This window comes from Netta rufina, assembly GCF_964035555.1.
Source record: "Netta rufina genome assembly, chromosome: 18".
Lineage (NCBI taxonomy): Eukaryota > Metazoa > Chordata > Aves > Anseriformes > Anatidae > Netta > Netta rufina.
The window spans coordinates 3,707,138-3,721,905 of NC_140142.1; the positions used below are offsets into that span (position 1 = coordinate 3,707,138).

The 14,768-nt window shown below is 49.7% G+C and overlaps 2 protein-coding genes across 2 annotated transcripts; both read right to left on the bottom strand.

The window, feature by feature from the left end:
• Positions 1–202: 202 nt before the first annotated feature.
• LOC311216225 (olfactory receptor 14C36-like) lies at positions 203–4,976 on the bottom strand (the record flags this gene model as incomplete). Its single annotated transcript, XM_084297772.1, has 2 exons — positions 203–1,152; positions 4,892–4,976. The coding sequence occupies 2 exons, from the start codon at positions 4,974–4,976 to the stop codon at positions 203–205; spliced, it is 1,035 nt and encodes a 344-aa protein (XP_084153898.1).
• Positions 4,977–7,272: 2,296 nt separating this feature from the next.
• LOC311216226 (olfactory receptor 14C36-like) lies at positions 7,273–8,208 on the bottom strand (the record flags this gene model as incomplete). The annotated part of the gene is made up of 1 exon (XM_084297773.1): positions 7,273–8,208. The coding sequence occupies one exon, from the start codon at positions 8,206–8,208 to the stop codon at positions 7,273–7,275; it is 936 nt and encodes a 311-aa protein (XP_084153899.1).
• Positions 8,209–14,768: the final 6,560 nt, after the last annotated feature.

Genomic DNA, 14,768 nt, shown 5'->3' on the forward strand with positions numbered 1-14,768 from the left:
GCTACACAGAAAGCCTGGCTTTAGATATACATGAGATAATTATGAAAAGTAAAGAGATAAATGAACAGGTAGGAGGCTAACATGACATTAATTAAATCGACACCACAACTTGGAGAACATATTTATCAAGAAAAATAAAACCAAATTGCTTTCCTAACTGTTTCTGAGATAAACTCAGAACGTAAAGGCACATTATTTTTTTTTAAAGAAATATGTATTCAAACAATTTCCTCAGTGCATCCTTGAGCTCCTGGTTCCTCATGCTGTAGATGAGGGGGTTCAGTGCTGGAGGTAACATGGAGTACAGAAAAGATACTGCAAGGTCCAGGGATGGGGAGGAGAATGAGGGGGGCTTCAGGTAGGCAAACATGATAGTGCTGACAAACAGGGAGACCACGGCCAGGTGAGGAAGGCACATGGAAAAGGTTTTGTGCTTGCCCTGCTCAGAGGGCATCCTCAGCACTGCCCTGAAGATCTGCACATAGGACACCACAATAAAAACAAAACAACCAAAGCCTAAACAAAAGCTAAATGCAATAAGTACAACTTCCCTGAGGTAGGCATCTGAGCAGGAGAGCTTGAGGATCTGGGGGACCTCACAGAAGAACTGTTCAAGGACATTGCCTTGGCAGAAGGGCAGGGAGAATGTGCTGGCCGTGTGCAGGACAGCATTGAGAAAGCCACTGCCCCAGGCAGCTGCTGCCATCTGGGCACAAGCTCTGCTGCCCACGAGGCTCCCGTAGTGCAGGGGCTTGCAGATGGCAACGTAGCGGTCGTAGGCCATGACGGTGAGGAGGAAATACTCTGCTGTGATAAAGAAGACAAACGGAAAGACGTGTGCAGCACAGCCTTTATAGGAGATGGCCCTGTTGTCCCAAAGGGCATTGGCCATGGATTTGGGCAGAGTGGTGGAGATGGATCCGAGGTCGAGGAGGGCAAGGTTGAGGAGGAAGAAGTACATGGGGGTGTGGAGGTGGTGGTCGCAGGCTACGGCGCTGAGGATGAGGCCGTTGCCCAGGAGGGCAGCCAGGTAGATGCCCAGGAAGAGCGCGAAGTGCAGGAGCTGCAGCTCGTGCATGTCTGCGAATGCCAGCAGGAGGAACTCACTCACAGAGCTGATGTTGGGCGTTTGCTGGTTGTGGCCATGGGTTTCTTCCAAGGAGGGAAAAGGCAGTAAGAAAATACAACAAAATTATCTGTTGATATCTGATTCAATTTCAACCTATTAAGCAGACTTTAGTCAGGTCCATTTCATGAGCTCTGACTGATGTTGCCTGAGGGTGTCCCTGGGATCAGGAGACTCTGTTGTGGGCAGTGTAGTTAACAGTCCTTACCTATAAAAAAAAGTAAAGAGGAACACGGGGTATTCTCAGATTATTTTAACTCTTGATATGAACAAATTGCTGCTCCCAAGTCCCCTAGCAGCAAAGAAGCTCTGTGGCAATTTCTTTTTTCCATACTGTCATTCCTGGTGCAGTACAAGTGAAACCTTGTGGACCCTCAGAGTCGCAGATACTATTCCTCTAGTGCAGAGTGTACTACAGAGAGCACAGCCAGTCTGTCCATCCGTTCTGGTCTCAGCTGCCCTGTGCTGGTGGGAGAGAAGAGCAGCGATTGTCCCAGGGAGGTGCCTGAGCCCTCCCTCACACAGCATTTGTGGCAGGAGCTGCCTCTCACCGCCTGCCCATGTCCTTGCTGGGAACTGGTTCTCTGTCCCCACATCTCTTCCCTGTCCATGCTAACAGACCCCATCGCACAAGCTGTGTGCTGAGACTCACTCAGATTCCACTCCACTGCAAGAATCTTAAAGCAGAGAATCCAAAAAAGCCTTCCTCTTCAGACTAACCAAGCCACAGTCTTCCTCCTGAAATGCCCATTCATAAATGCCATTCTCTAAAGTATCTCCTAGTCCAAATTACAAGTAGAGTGAGGCCCACCCTGACAGATACTATCAGCCATTGGATGTGCCAGCTGTAGAAGACCCCTCTGGCAACCCCACCTGCATGGCCCTGCTGCCAGAGCCTCACAGTGTCAAGAGCCTGCAGATGTGTCCTGCCACACGCTGCCCTCTGTTGTTGCGCTCCTCAGTGCCTCCAAGCCCTCTCTCCTTCTCTCCTCTCTGTGTGCCAGCTGCGGTCAGAGCCCCCAGCCCTGCTGCACTGTGCAGAGGAGCTGCTCCTGGGCACAGTTGTCTCTCTGCAGCGCTTGCCAGGAGCTCCCCTTGTGCCCAGGAGCCCAGCCCAGCTCAGCAGCGCAGCACCCGACCATGGCATCGCTTGCTCTGTGCCCTTGGGCTCCCTCAAGGTGTCCCCAAGGCCTCAGGGCTGACAGCTCCCCAAGGCAGCAGGGTCTCTGCTGAGGTGTGGTGTTTGAAGCACACTGAACACATCACCAACTGCCCTTCTCTGAACACAGGGGAAATGACTTTTGAAAGGGTGATTAGTGCTTTTAAACTGTGGTTGTCAAATATGATGTGCTTTAACCTGGCAGGCAGCTCGGCACCACATGGCTGTCATCTCGCAACCATCTCTAAAAAGACAATGGGTTGAAATGCAATACAAGCTTTCAGAAGGATTCGGAACATTTGCTTCCCTTTCTCAAATACTTCTTCTGCTGTGGTGCCCCATGTGATGATGACACCAGCATGCTGGAGTTGTTCAGGAGCTTCCCTGTGTTCTTGAGCACTCTGGGTCAGCCCATGGCAAATGGTAGGGCTGTGTTTCCAGCCCTGGCGCAGTTGATTCCAGGTGGGCAGGACACCCCTCCATGTGAAAGCAAAGTGTGGCATGTGTACTGCTGTGAAAGGGATGGACAAAAATGCATTAGGAATATTAATTGTGGCATAGCACTTGACTGCCTTTGACTCCAGTTCATATTGAATGAAGTTCTAGCATACCCGGCACAGCAGCACTCAGTGGTGGTGGGACTTGATTCAGGCCACAGAAGTCCATCGTTATCTTTGACTCACCATTAGAATTTTGCACTGTCCATATGGGACTATTAAAGGGTGAGAGAGTCTTATTGATCAGTCCTTGGCTCTCCAGTTGATGAACCAGCTCATGCAGGGGAATCAGGGAGTCTCTGTTAGTGTAATACTGCCTCAGGTGCACGGCTGGTAGTGATTGGCACCTGCTTCTCATTGGCTATCAGCACCTCCAGAGCAGAAGGGTCCTGTGAAAGAGTGGGCAAGGTAGACACAACTGGTTAATGTCCTCCATCTCCCAGGCAGCTATGACAAAAACCCACCAGTGAAATTTGGGTCTTGGAAGTACCCTCTTTGAAGCAGTCTATGCCAAGGATGCACAAAGGCTCCAGGATAGTCTCAGTGGGATGCTTTTGCCACTCTTTCCCTGTGAGACTCACTTCAGCCTCCAGTACTGTTAACTGCTGGGATCCCCCTGTCACTCCAGAAATACAAATGGCTTCTGGCCCTTGATGACATCACAGTACACTGTGCACCGCTGTCCACTAGAGCCTGATTCTGCTGTGGGCCTGATGTGCCAGCCATTAAATCCTTGAAGTCGAATAGCACACAATTGTCTGTTTTCTCCCCCTGGCTTGAGGCAGGATCCCTCTAGTCCTGCTCATAGTATTCATTAGTGTGTCTGGAGGACTATCTGCTGGAAACTGGAGAAACAATGTTCACAGAACACCTTTTTGCCAATATTTTTCCTGGCACTTCATGCATCTGTGCCTCTAGAACAGCGGTAGATTTTTCCATCCCTTTTTCTTAGGGCTTATAGGGTTATCATCATGGGGGACTCCCTTCTGAAAGGGACAGAGGGCCCAATATGACAACTGGGCCCAACCCACAGATTTCTCACGGAGAAGAGACATTGCTAAGAAAGTTAAGTGCATGGTACAGCCCACCGGCTACTACCTGTTACTGGTCTTTCAGGCTGGAAATGAAAAGGTAGCAAAGAGAAGCCTGAGAGCAATCAAAAGGGACTTTAGAACTTTGGGGAGACTACTTAAAGGATCAAGGGCACAGGTTGTGTTTGCCTCTGTCCTTCCGATAAGGGGGGATCAATGCTGACAAACAGACTCATCACATTAATACATGGCTTCGGGACTGGTGCAACCGACAGAACTTTGTTTTTTTCCAATCACAGGAAGGTCTATGTGACACCGGTTCCACTGGCACCAGATGGGATGCGCCTCTCTCAGAGAGGGGTAAGGATTTTGGCTCAGGAGTTGCCAGGGCTGATAGATAGGGCTTTAAACTAGAGTCGAAGGGGGAAAGGGATAAAACCAGGCATGCTGGTGATGAGCTGGTGATGGTGCACTAGAATCAGAGGGACTGTGTGCCAGTGAGGCCTTTCGGTCAGCTCCACAAGGTGCTGCATGCAATGAAGTGCATTTGAAGTGCTTCTACACAGATGCATGCAGTATGAGGAATAAAATGGATGAGTTAGAAGTCTTGGCCCAGTCCCACAGCTACGACATCATTGGCATAAGCAAAACCTGGGGGGATGAGTCCTATGGCTGGTGTGCTGCAATAGATGGCTCCAGGCTCTTCAGGAGGGACAGGCAGGGCAGGTGAGGAGGTGGGGGTGGTGGTGATGTATGTGAAGGAGGGGCTAGACTGTAGGGAGCTTCAAGTTGGGGATGGCAAAGTTGAGAGCCTCTGAGTAAGGATTAAGGGATGAACAAATGAAGGGGATGTCATCGTGGGAGTCTATTACAGACCACCCAACCAGGATGATGACACCGATGAATTATTCTTTGAGGAACTAAGACATACCTTGAGATCAACTACCCTTGTCCTTATGGGGGAATTCAACTTGCCAGAAGTTAATTGGGTATATCACACAGCCAACACGAGCAGGTCCAGAAGGTTCTTAAAGCACCTAGATGATAACTTCTTGGTGCAGGTGCTAAGAAAGCCAACCAGGAAAGGTGCCTTCCTTGATCTGTTGCTGGAAAACAGAGAGGGTCTTGTGGAAGACGTGGCAATTGGTGGCCGTCTTAGTCATAGAGACCATGAAGCAGTTGAGTTTAAACTTTTTTGGTGACAGAAGGAAAACTGCCACCAAAACTTCAGCCCTGGATGTGGGGAAAGCAGACTTCAGGCTGCTCAGGGAACTAGTCAGCAAGGCCCCTGGGAAGCTGCTTTTGAAGGTTTTGGCATCCATCAGTGTTGGACAGCCTTTAAGCACTGCCTCCTAAAAGCACATGATCAGGGAATTCCAAAATATTGGAGGTCAAGCAGGCAGTGCAGAAGGCCGGCCTGGCTGACCAGGGATCTTCTGGAGCTTAGGCATAACAAGAAATTGTATGGCTGCTGGAATCAGGGTCAGGCAATGTGGAAGGAATCCAGGGACACTGTTCGCGTTCGTAGGGAAAAAATTTGTGTGGCCAAAGCTCAACTAGAGTTGAAGCTGGCCACATCTGTGGGAGACAATTCAAGATGTTTTTTTAGATATGTGAACAAAAAAAAGGAGAACCAAAGAAAACATAGGTCCTTTACTTGACGGGCAAGGTCTCCTCACAGACGAGGACATAGGCAAAGCAGAGACGTTTAATGCTTTCTTCACCTCTGCCTTCAATGCTGATGATGGGCTTTGGGACCCTGGGTGCCCTGAACTGGAGAACCATGCCAATGTGAATGACAAACTCCCAACAGACCTTGAGCGTGTGCAGAATTTCCTGCTCCACCCGGATCCATACAAGTCCATGGGTCCAGATGGGATCCATCCCAGGGTGCTTAAAGAGCTGGCTGATGTCATCGCATGACCTCTCTCAATAATTTTTCAATGGTCTTGGGAATCTGGAGAGGTCCCAGTAGATTGGAAGCTGGCAAACGTTGTCCCAGTTTTCAAGAAGGGCAAGAAAGAAGACCCTGTCAACTACAGGCCTGTCAGTCTCACATCAGTTCCTTGTAAAATTATGGAGATTATCCTAGGAGTTATTGAAGCGCACCTGGGAGACAAAGCAGTCACTGGTCCCAGCCAACATGGGTTCATGAGGGGTAGGTCCTGTTTGACAAATTTGATTTCCTTTTATGAGAATATCACCCATCTAGTCGATCAAGGGAAACCAGCTGATGTGATCTTTTTGGATTTCAGTAAGGCTTTTGACACAGTTTCTCAAAGGACCCTACTGGACAAAATGTCCAGCATAGAACTTAACAAAAACATCATGCAACGGGTGAGCAATTGGCTGAAGGGTAGGGCACAAAGAGCTGTGGTAAATAGGGCCACATCAGGCTGGTGGATCGTCACCAGTGGGGTCCCCCAAGACTCCATTTTAGTGCTAGTCCTCTTCAATGTCTTTATACATGATTTGGAGGTAGGACTAGAAGGTGTTCTGAGCAAATTTGCCGACGACACCAGACTTGGAAAAATTGCAGATTCTGCTGAGGATAGAAAGGCCTTGCAGAGAGACCTGGACTGATTGGAGAGCTGGGCAATCACCAACCACATGAAGTTTAACAAAGACAAGTGCTGGGTCCTGCACCTGGGATGGGGCAACCCTGGCTATACATACAGACTGGGCGATGAGATGCTGGAGAACATCCCCACAGAGAGGGATCTACGTGTTGTGGTTGAAAGGAGGTTGAATATGAGCCAGCAGTGTGCCATGGCATCCAGGAGGACCAATCGTATCCTGGGGTGCATCAAGCACGGCATTGCTAGTCGGTCGAGGGAGGAGATTGTACTGCTCTACTTTGCCCTGGTGTGACCTCACCTTGAGTACTGTGTGTAGTTCTGGGCACCACAGTACAAGAAGGACATTAAACTGTTGGAGAGTGTCCAGGGGAGGGCGATGAAGATGGTGAAGGGCCTAGAGGGGAAGACGTATGAGGAGCGGCTGAGGGCACTGGGCCTGTTCAGCCTGGAGAAGAGGAGGCTGAGGGGGGACCTCATTGCAGTCTACAACTTCCTCATGAGGAGGAGCAGAGGGGCAGGAGCCGATCTATTCTCCGTAATCAACAGTGATGGAACCCAAGGGAATGGCATCAAGCTGAGGCAGGGGAAGTTTAGGGTGGACATCAGGAAGAAGTTCTTCACTTATACGGTGGTCGCACACTGGAACAGGCTCCCCAGGGACGTAGTCACTGCACCAAGCCTGTCAGAGTTTAATAAGCATTTGGACTGTGCCCTTAGTCATATGGTCTGAATTTTTGGGTAGACCTGGACTTGATGATCCTTATGAGTCCCTTCCAACTCAGGATATTCCATGATTCTATGATTCAGAATATTCTATGATTCTATGGCATTATTTTTTTTTTTTTTGTGACTTTTTCCCATTGTAACAGAAGAGCTGTAGCTAACTGCTTCTGGAAGACAACTGGAATAGCTTCTTCAGTGCATGCTTGAGTTCCTGGTTCCTCATGCTGTAGATGAGTGGGTTCACTGCTGGAGGTATCACCGAGTAAAGAACTGTCACCACCACGTCCACGTGTGTGGAGTAGATGGAGGGGGGCTTCAGGTGGGCAAATGTGGCAGTGCTGATAGACAGGGGGACCACGGCCAGGTGAGGGAGGCACGTGGAAAAGGCCTTGTGCTTGCCCTGCTCAGAGGGCATCATCAACACAGTCCTGAAGATCTGAATATAGGACACCACAATGAAAATAAAACAACCAACACCTAAACAGAAGCTAAAGGCAATGAGCCCAACTTCCCTGAAATAGTCTGAGTCTGAGCAAGAGAGCTTGAGGATGTGGGGGATTTCACAGAAGAACTGGTCCACAGCATTGCCTTGGCAGAGGGGCAAGGAAAATGTGTTGGCTGTGTGCAGGACAGCATTGAGAAAGCCACTGCCCCAGGCAGCTGCTGCCATCTGGGCACAAGCTCTGCTGCCCAGGAGGCTCCCGTAGTGCAGGGGCTTGCAGATGGCAACGTAGCGGTCATAGGCCATGACGGTGAGAAGATAAAATTCTGATGCAATCAAGAAGACAAACAAAAAGACCTGTGCAGCACATCCTTGATACGAGATGGCCCTGGTGTCCCAGAGGGCATTGGCCATGGCTTTGGGCAGAGTGGTGGAGATGCAGCCCAGGTCGAGGAGGGCGAGGTTGAGGAGGAAGAAGTACATGGGGGTGTGGAGGCGGTGGTGGCAGGCTACGGCGCTGAGGATGAGGCCGTTGCCCAGGAGGGCAGCCAGGTAGATGCCCAGGAAGAGCGCGAAGTGCAGGAGCTGCAGCTCGTGCGTGTCTGCGAATGCCAGCAGGAGGAACTCGCTCACAGAGCTGATGTTAGGCATTTGCTGACTTTGGACATAGACCCTACGAAATGAAAGAAAATATACATGTATAGACTGTTATGAGTAAAGTTTCTGAACAAAATTCCCAGTAAAAGCCTTACATTCCCTGTTTCCAAGAGGACTTTTGTCTATCTCCTTGTCTGGAGCCCTTCTTTGTGCTTGCTGAATGTCCTGTACACAGCAGCCACTTCTGTCCATCAGCTCCCAGTGGGACACCTCTAATCCAGTGAAATGGTTAATGTCATTGCTGTGGAGGCACACCTTAACCAGAGGGCACATCCGGGAGGGCTGCTCTGTCCATCCCCTGCTGCCCAGCTGCTGGCTGCTTGCAGCACTCAGCTGGGGGATGGATGAACACAGAGGTTGTGCTGAAAAAACACATCCCCCTGGTCTGCAGGTCCTAAAGAACGGCTCAGAAAAGCCCTGGTGCAGTGTGTAAGCAGAGAGAAGAGAAGGGATATTCTCAGGTTCGTCACTAAACTGTTCATGTCTCAGTTGAAGGCAGTAGAAGCTCAGTCACCTGTGCAAATCCAACCGCTCTGTTAACACAGAGCCTGCCCCACAATCAGAGCAGGAAGAGGCAGACAGAGAGCGCAGAAAGTGCCTTCTCTTTGCAGGCAGCCCCTGCTCTGACCTTCCTCTGCCCAAGCCCCTGGGCTCCCAGGCAGGCTGAGTGCAGGGGCCCTGCTCTGCACCACAGCCCTGGGCGCCTCTGTCTGTACCCCCGGCTTCTCCTTTCTCCAGGAACTGCAGTTGCATTGCCCTCCAGCCAGAGACTTACCAGGTTCAGGGCTGGGTAGTGTTCTCCCCCAGTGAGCTCCGTGCATCCTGCCACTTCTGCCTGCCTTTAAGCACTCTGTCTCTGCAGGCAGTGCCCCCAGCCCTGCTGTGCTGTGCAGAGGAGCTGCTCCTGGGCACAGCTGTCTCTCTGCACCAGGGCCCTCTTGCCACGAGCTCTCTCTGTCCCACGAGCCCGGCCCAGCTCAGCAGCACAGCACCAGCCCAAGGCACTGCAATCACCCTTCTGGGGGCTTTGCTGATGAGCCCACGAACCTCAGGCACTCAGAGACAATTGAAGACATCTCTCCAGAAGTGCAAGTCAGAGGCAAGTTTCCTGCAGTGTCCCCCTGAGGGCCAGCACTGACACAGCCTCCCTTGGAGCTCGTTAGAGCAGAACCCTGGAGGCAGTGAGGACAAGGAGACAAAGGCAATGTGAAGGTGACACTGATGTGGAGGAAAACTGGATGTGTTTGTGTCACCAAGCACAAGGGCCTGGCCTTGACCCATGTCCCCTGGGAAGGGAGATCCTTAGCAGTCACACCTTGCTCAGGACTCTTTGTGGGGCAGTAGGAGATGGGGATGTGCATGGCCAAGTGCAGGAGAATGGTATGACCCCTGCCTGGTTCATGGGTGGGCAAGGAGTTAATTAGGCTCTGTTGCTTTAGTGATTAGCTTTCTCCTCAAAGGCTTTAGTGGCAGAGACAATAGCCATAGCCATGGACACAAATATCTCACAAGGCAGCTCTGTAGGAAGCTGGCCTGCTTCCTGGTGAAGAGGCACCATTGCTTGTATGGCATCCCTTGTGGTGCCCTGGCCCTCCTCCTTCTTGAGAACTGCTCACTTAGCAGGGTCCCAGTTTGCCCTCCTGTGTGGGGTTCCTCTTCCTCTGTTGCAGGACTGGGCTCTTCTTGTAAATGTCAAGAGGCTTCTTTAGGCAAAATCCTGCAGCTTCTTGAGGTTTGCCCACACTGATGCTCCATTCTGTCAGCTCTTTATGTCTGCAGGCAGACAATTCAAATTTTCTGTGATTGTGCTATCTCTGACCAGACAGCAGCAGCAGCAAGAGTTGCAGGGATATTTGGATAATTCATGAGTAACCAGTTGAATGGAATTGCAACACAGTCACAGAAGGTAGGGGATGGGAGGCTGTCAGGTTCCACATTTGCTGTGCTTTCTTCTCATGCATGCTGTCAGTTTGTCTGGAGCTGTGTCCTGAATGTTATGGGGCTGTGCAGGTCAAAATTAGAAGGGCCAAAGCCCAGCTGGAGCTCAATCCGTGTATTTATGTCAAAGACAATAAAAAACTGCTTATGGAAATGATAAGGAGGATTACGGAGAATCATCATCCTTTATTAGACGTGGGGGAAGTCTGGTGATTATCTATAGATAAGGTAAAGGCTGAGGTACTTAATTCCTTCTTTGCCTCAGACTCTAGCAGCAAGACCAGTTGTTCCCCTGGACATTTCTTCCTCCTCATGGCCAGTGCCAACATTCCAGGGAACGCTTCATGGTTGTTTCTCCTCTCCTTCTCTTTCCTTCCACCACTGACAGCTCCATCAGGGTGGAAACCCCTCCTGAAGTAGGCATCCCAACCCAGCAGGCTCCTTGCGGCCTCTCAGCCAACCAGACACAAGTCACCTCAGCAGCGTTTTCCAAGCCAGGGGCCTGCTGCTGGCCTTGCAGCTTCTTGTGGAGACACAGCCAAGCCTTGTGCCTGCTGCTGCCCACTCATGGACTCAAGCAGAAGGGACAGGACAACCCATATGGGGGCCTTCTTTCTGCCTGGGTCGTCCTGGGTCTGGAGGCAGAGAGGATCCCCCAGTCAGCATGCCAAGCAGGTGCCTTCTGCTGGCCTAGCAGGGCCACTGGCACCTGGCAGCCCAAAAGTACAAATCCCAGGTCTATGTCAAGGCTAACCTGCCACCCCCAGACACAAGTGACCTCACAGTCCCTTTCCATGACACGTTCCTGCTGCTGCCCTATCACGTGCAGAGACAGAAGTGACCTCACAGTCCCTGCCCCAGTCACATTCCTGCTGCTGGGGCAGGAGATCCTGAGGCAGAGCTCACCTCTCTGTTGTCCTCTATGCACTGGGGCTTACCTTTCTGGTTTAGAGAGTAAACAAAGTTTTAGTTGAAAGGTTTGGTGTTCTGTTTGTGTTGTCAGCTCTGTGGTCAAGGTATGGGCAAGCATTATGGTTTAGGGTTTTGTTTAGGTCTGGCAAGAAGTCTAGAGATAAATAGAGCATTTAATGGTAGTGTTAAGGGCAGGGATCAGGGTGAGCAAGAGTGTAAATGTAAGGGACAGGGGCTCTGCACTGAGTTTTTCTTGAGGTGATATTTTGAGTTCTGCTTTACAACAGTGGATTCCTGTCAGATTGTTGGACTAATGTTTAGGTTGAGGGATTATTGTTATTGTTTACAGGCCTTGGAAGACTGAAGTCAGTGTTACAGCAGCATCAACATTACATGAACCCTCTTACCTCTACAAAGGTAAGCTTCCGAGCTCCTCTTCCCTTCCTCTTCCCTCCCCCAAATCTCACATTTCTCCTGGCCAGGCTACTCCTGACCTCCCCATATCAGTCACCTAACTGGGATCAGCTTTCTGATGGCTGTTATTATATCAGAGTACCTGTCTCACCTCTGTTGGCTACACTATTCTGTAGTATTAGAATACTCAATACTCTGTTGCCTATTTTATTCGGTTACTCACAAAGCCTCCTGTGGGAATTGTTAGGGCAGATGACTGGAAGCCATGATTACAGAGAGGCAAAGGCACTGTGCTGAGAAACTCTTGGTTTGTTTTGGTGAATCAGAAGGTGAAGGCCTGACCCCAGCCACTGGGAGGGGAGATCCTTCACCCCCAGCATCCCCATGTCTCACTCTTCCTGGGGTCTGTGGGGTAGGGGGTGATGTCCACAATATCATGTGAAGGGCAGTGATATGACACCTCCCGGTGTTTGCACAGGGTTGAAAGAAGAATACATGGTCCCAATGCCATGAGTATAATACGTCTTGTCATAAGCCATGGCCAAGGGGACAAAGATATCAATGCTGCTGAAGCCTTCCATTCTTGTCAGAGCCCTCTGCCTTCTCCTCTGCACACTTTCCTATGCTGTCGCACACTTTTCTGAAGGCTGCAGACAGACACTTCTCTTCCCCACCTTGCTCTCACTCTGGTGTTCCCATGATTTCACTGCTGCCTCTCCACTCTCACCAGCTGTTCCTTCAAACACAAGGGCATGGGCTGATCCAAACTCCCTCTGGGTGACCTCTCGACCCACAGCACAAGTGCCAGTGCCTCACCTCCAAGTCAAGAATTTCATCTGACTATCTACTCTAAATCTACCCTCTTGAAGTTTAAAACCATTTCCCTTGCCCTATGATAGAGTCATAGAAATCATAAAAACACAGATTTGGAAAGGACCTACAAGACCATTTAGTCCAACCTTCCTATCACTAATACTACCCACTAAGCTACTAAGCCATATCTCCTAGCACCTTGTCCTGGTGCTTCTTGAACACTGTGATGGTCAGTGAGTCCACCACCTCCCTGAGCAGACCATTCCAGTTCCTGACTACTCTTTCAGAGAAAAAGTTTTTTTGTGATATCTAATCTAAACATCCCCAGGCACGACTTGTGGCCTTTTCCTCAAGTCCTATCATTAGTTATCTGAGAGAAGAGGCTGACCCCCACCTCATCACAACCTCTCTTCAGGAAGTTGTAGAGTGCAATGAGGTCTCCCCTGAGCCTCCTCTTCGCCAAAGTAAATAATCTCAGTTCCCTTAGCCTCTTCTCATAAGACCTGTGCTCTAGCCCCCTCAACAGTTTGGTTACCCTTCTCTGGATATGTTCCAGGACCTCGATGTCCTTCTTGTAATGAGTGGCCCAAAACTGAACACAGTGCTCGAGGTGTGGCCTCACCAGAGTCGAGTACAGGATGATGATCACCTCCCTGCTCCTGCTGGCTGATCTATTTCTAATACAGGCCAGAATACCCTTGGTCTTCTTGGCCACCTAGGCACACGGCTGGCTCATGTTCAGCTGAGCATCCTTCAACATTCCCAGGTCCTTTTCTTCTTCACATTTTTCTAGCCACTCTGCCCCAAGCCTATAGCGTTGCATGGAGTTATTGTGGCCAAAGTGCAGGACCCTGCACTTGGCCTTGTTGAACCTCATCCCATTCACCTCAACCCAGCAATCCAGCCTATCCAGGTCCCTCTGAAGGGCCACCTACAGATCCTCAGACAGATCAACACTACCTCCCAACTGGGTGTCATCTGCAGACTTACTGAGGGTACACTCAATCCCCTCATCTAGGTCATCAATAATGATATTAAACAAGACAGGTCGCAGTACCAACCCCTGGGAGACACCACTTGTAAGAGGATGCCAGCTGGACTAACCAAAAATCTTGGTTAAAATCTCTGAGGAGAGACATTATGGGCTTCACAAGGGCAATGGTAGCAGTGTCACAGGTAATCATAGAAACATGGGATCATAGAGTCATAGAATGGTTTGGGTTGGAAGGGACCTTAAAGATCCTCTTATTCCAACTATCCTCCTACTAGACCTGGTTGCTCAAAACTCATTTCAATCTGTTCTTGAACACTTCCAGGGATGGGACATTCACAGCTTTTCCAGGAAACCTGTTCCAATGCCTCACCATCCTAAGAGGAAAGAATTTCTTCCATATATCTAATTTAAACCTGCCCTCTTTTAGTTTAAAGTCATTACTCCTTGTCCCATCACTACACCCCCAGACAAAGACTGTCTCCCCAGCTTTCCTGTAGGTCCTCTCTAAGCACTGGTAGGTTACTCTAAGGTTTCTCGGGTGCTGAGTAGTACCAGTTCTCTCAGCACGCCTTCATAGCAGAAGTGCTCCAGCCCCTTGATCACCTTTGTGACCCTCCTCTGGACCTCTTCAAATAATTCCATGTACTCTAACTGCTGCGTTAAACCACAGCAGTCTTTTTGGCACACGGTGTGGGGCACAAAGGGTTGAGTTAAGTACAGATCTTACCACAAAGTGCTAAAGTTAAATTGTTATAATCATTAGACTATTTTAATAGTTGCTGATCACAAGGTCGACATTTTGGATCTCAGGTCTGTTGGGCTTTCATTCAGAAATGCGTTGTATAGCACATTATTTACTGCCTGTGTTCCCATTGTGCTGTTTGTCATCTCTGGGGCTGGTTTAAAGATATTTTGCTATGTTGTGTAACACTACCTTATGAGTCTATAAAATTATTGGTCATGTGACAAATCTGTTCTTTGTACTGAGCATTGCCATCACCTCCATACCTCAGGAACCATCACTCAGAAACTATTAAGAATTACACTCTTGACCATTTTGCTTCAGGGAGCCAATCTACGGGAGGAAAAGGGATGTACACTTCTCCACTTCTACACCTCCCCCTTCTCCTCTAGGGTAATTACACTACCTCTACAAAGCTCAGAATATCCATGGGATGGTCCTACTGTGATGTCTCCTGAATGTGTTTCAACTTTTGTTTAAGGATAAACAGCTCTTGAAGAATGCCCTCCAGAGACCTGCCCCAAGGCAGGAGACTTAGGAGTGGCAGGGAGCATGGGAGGATCTGGGCAGGCACCTAGAGCAGTGGGCACCTCCAGTGCTTTGGAACTTCCCCCCTGAGCACATGCAGAATCCTTAAAAACTGCAGAAGTACTTGAAAAGGAGGGGTTATCACCTTGGCAATTCCAAAGGGAATTCCAAAGGGAGCCTCAGTCAGTGTCACTCCAACCCCTGGGACAGGCC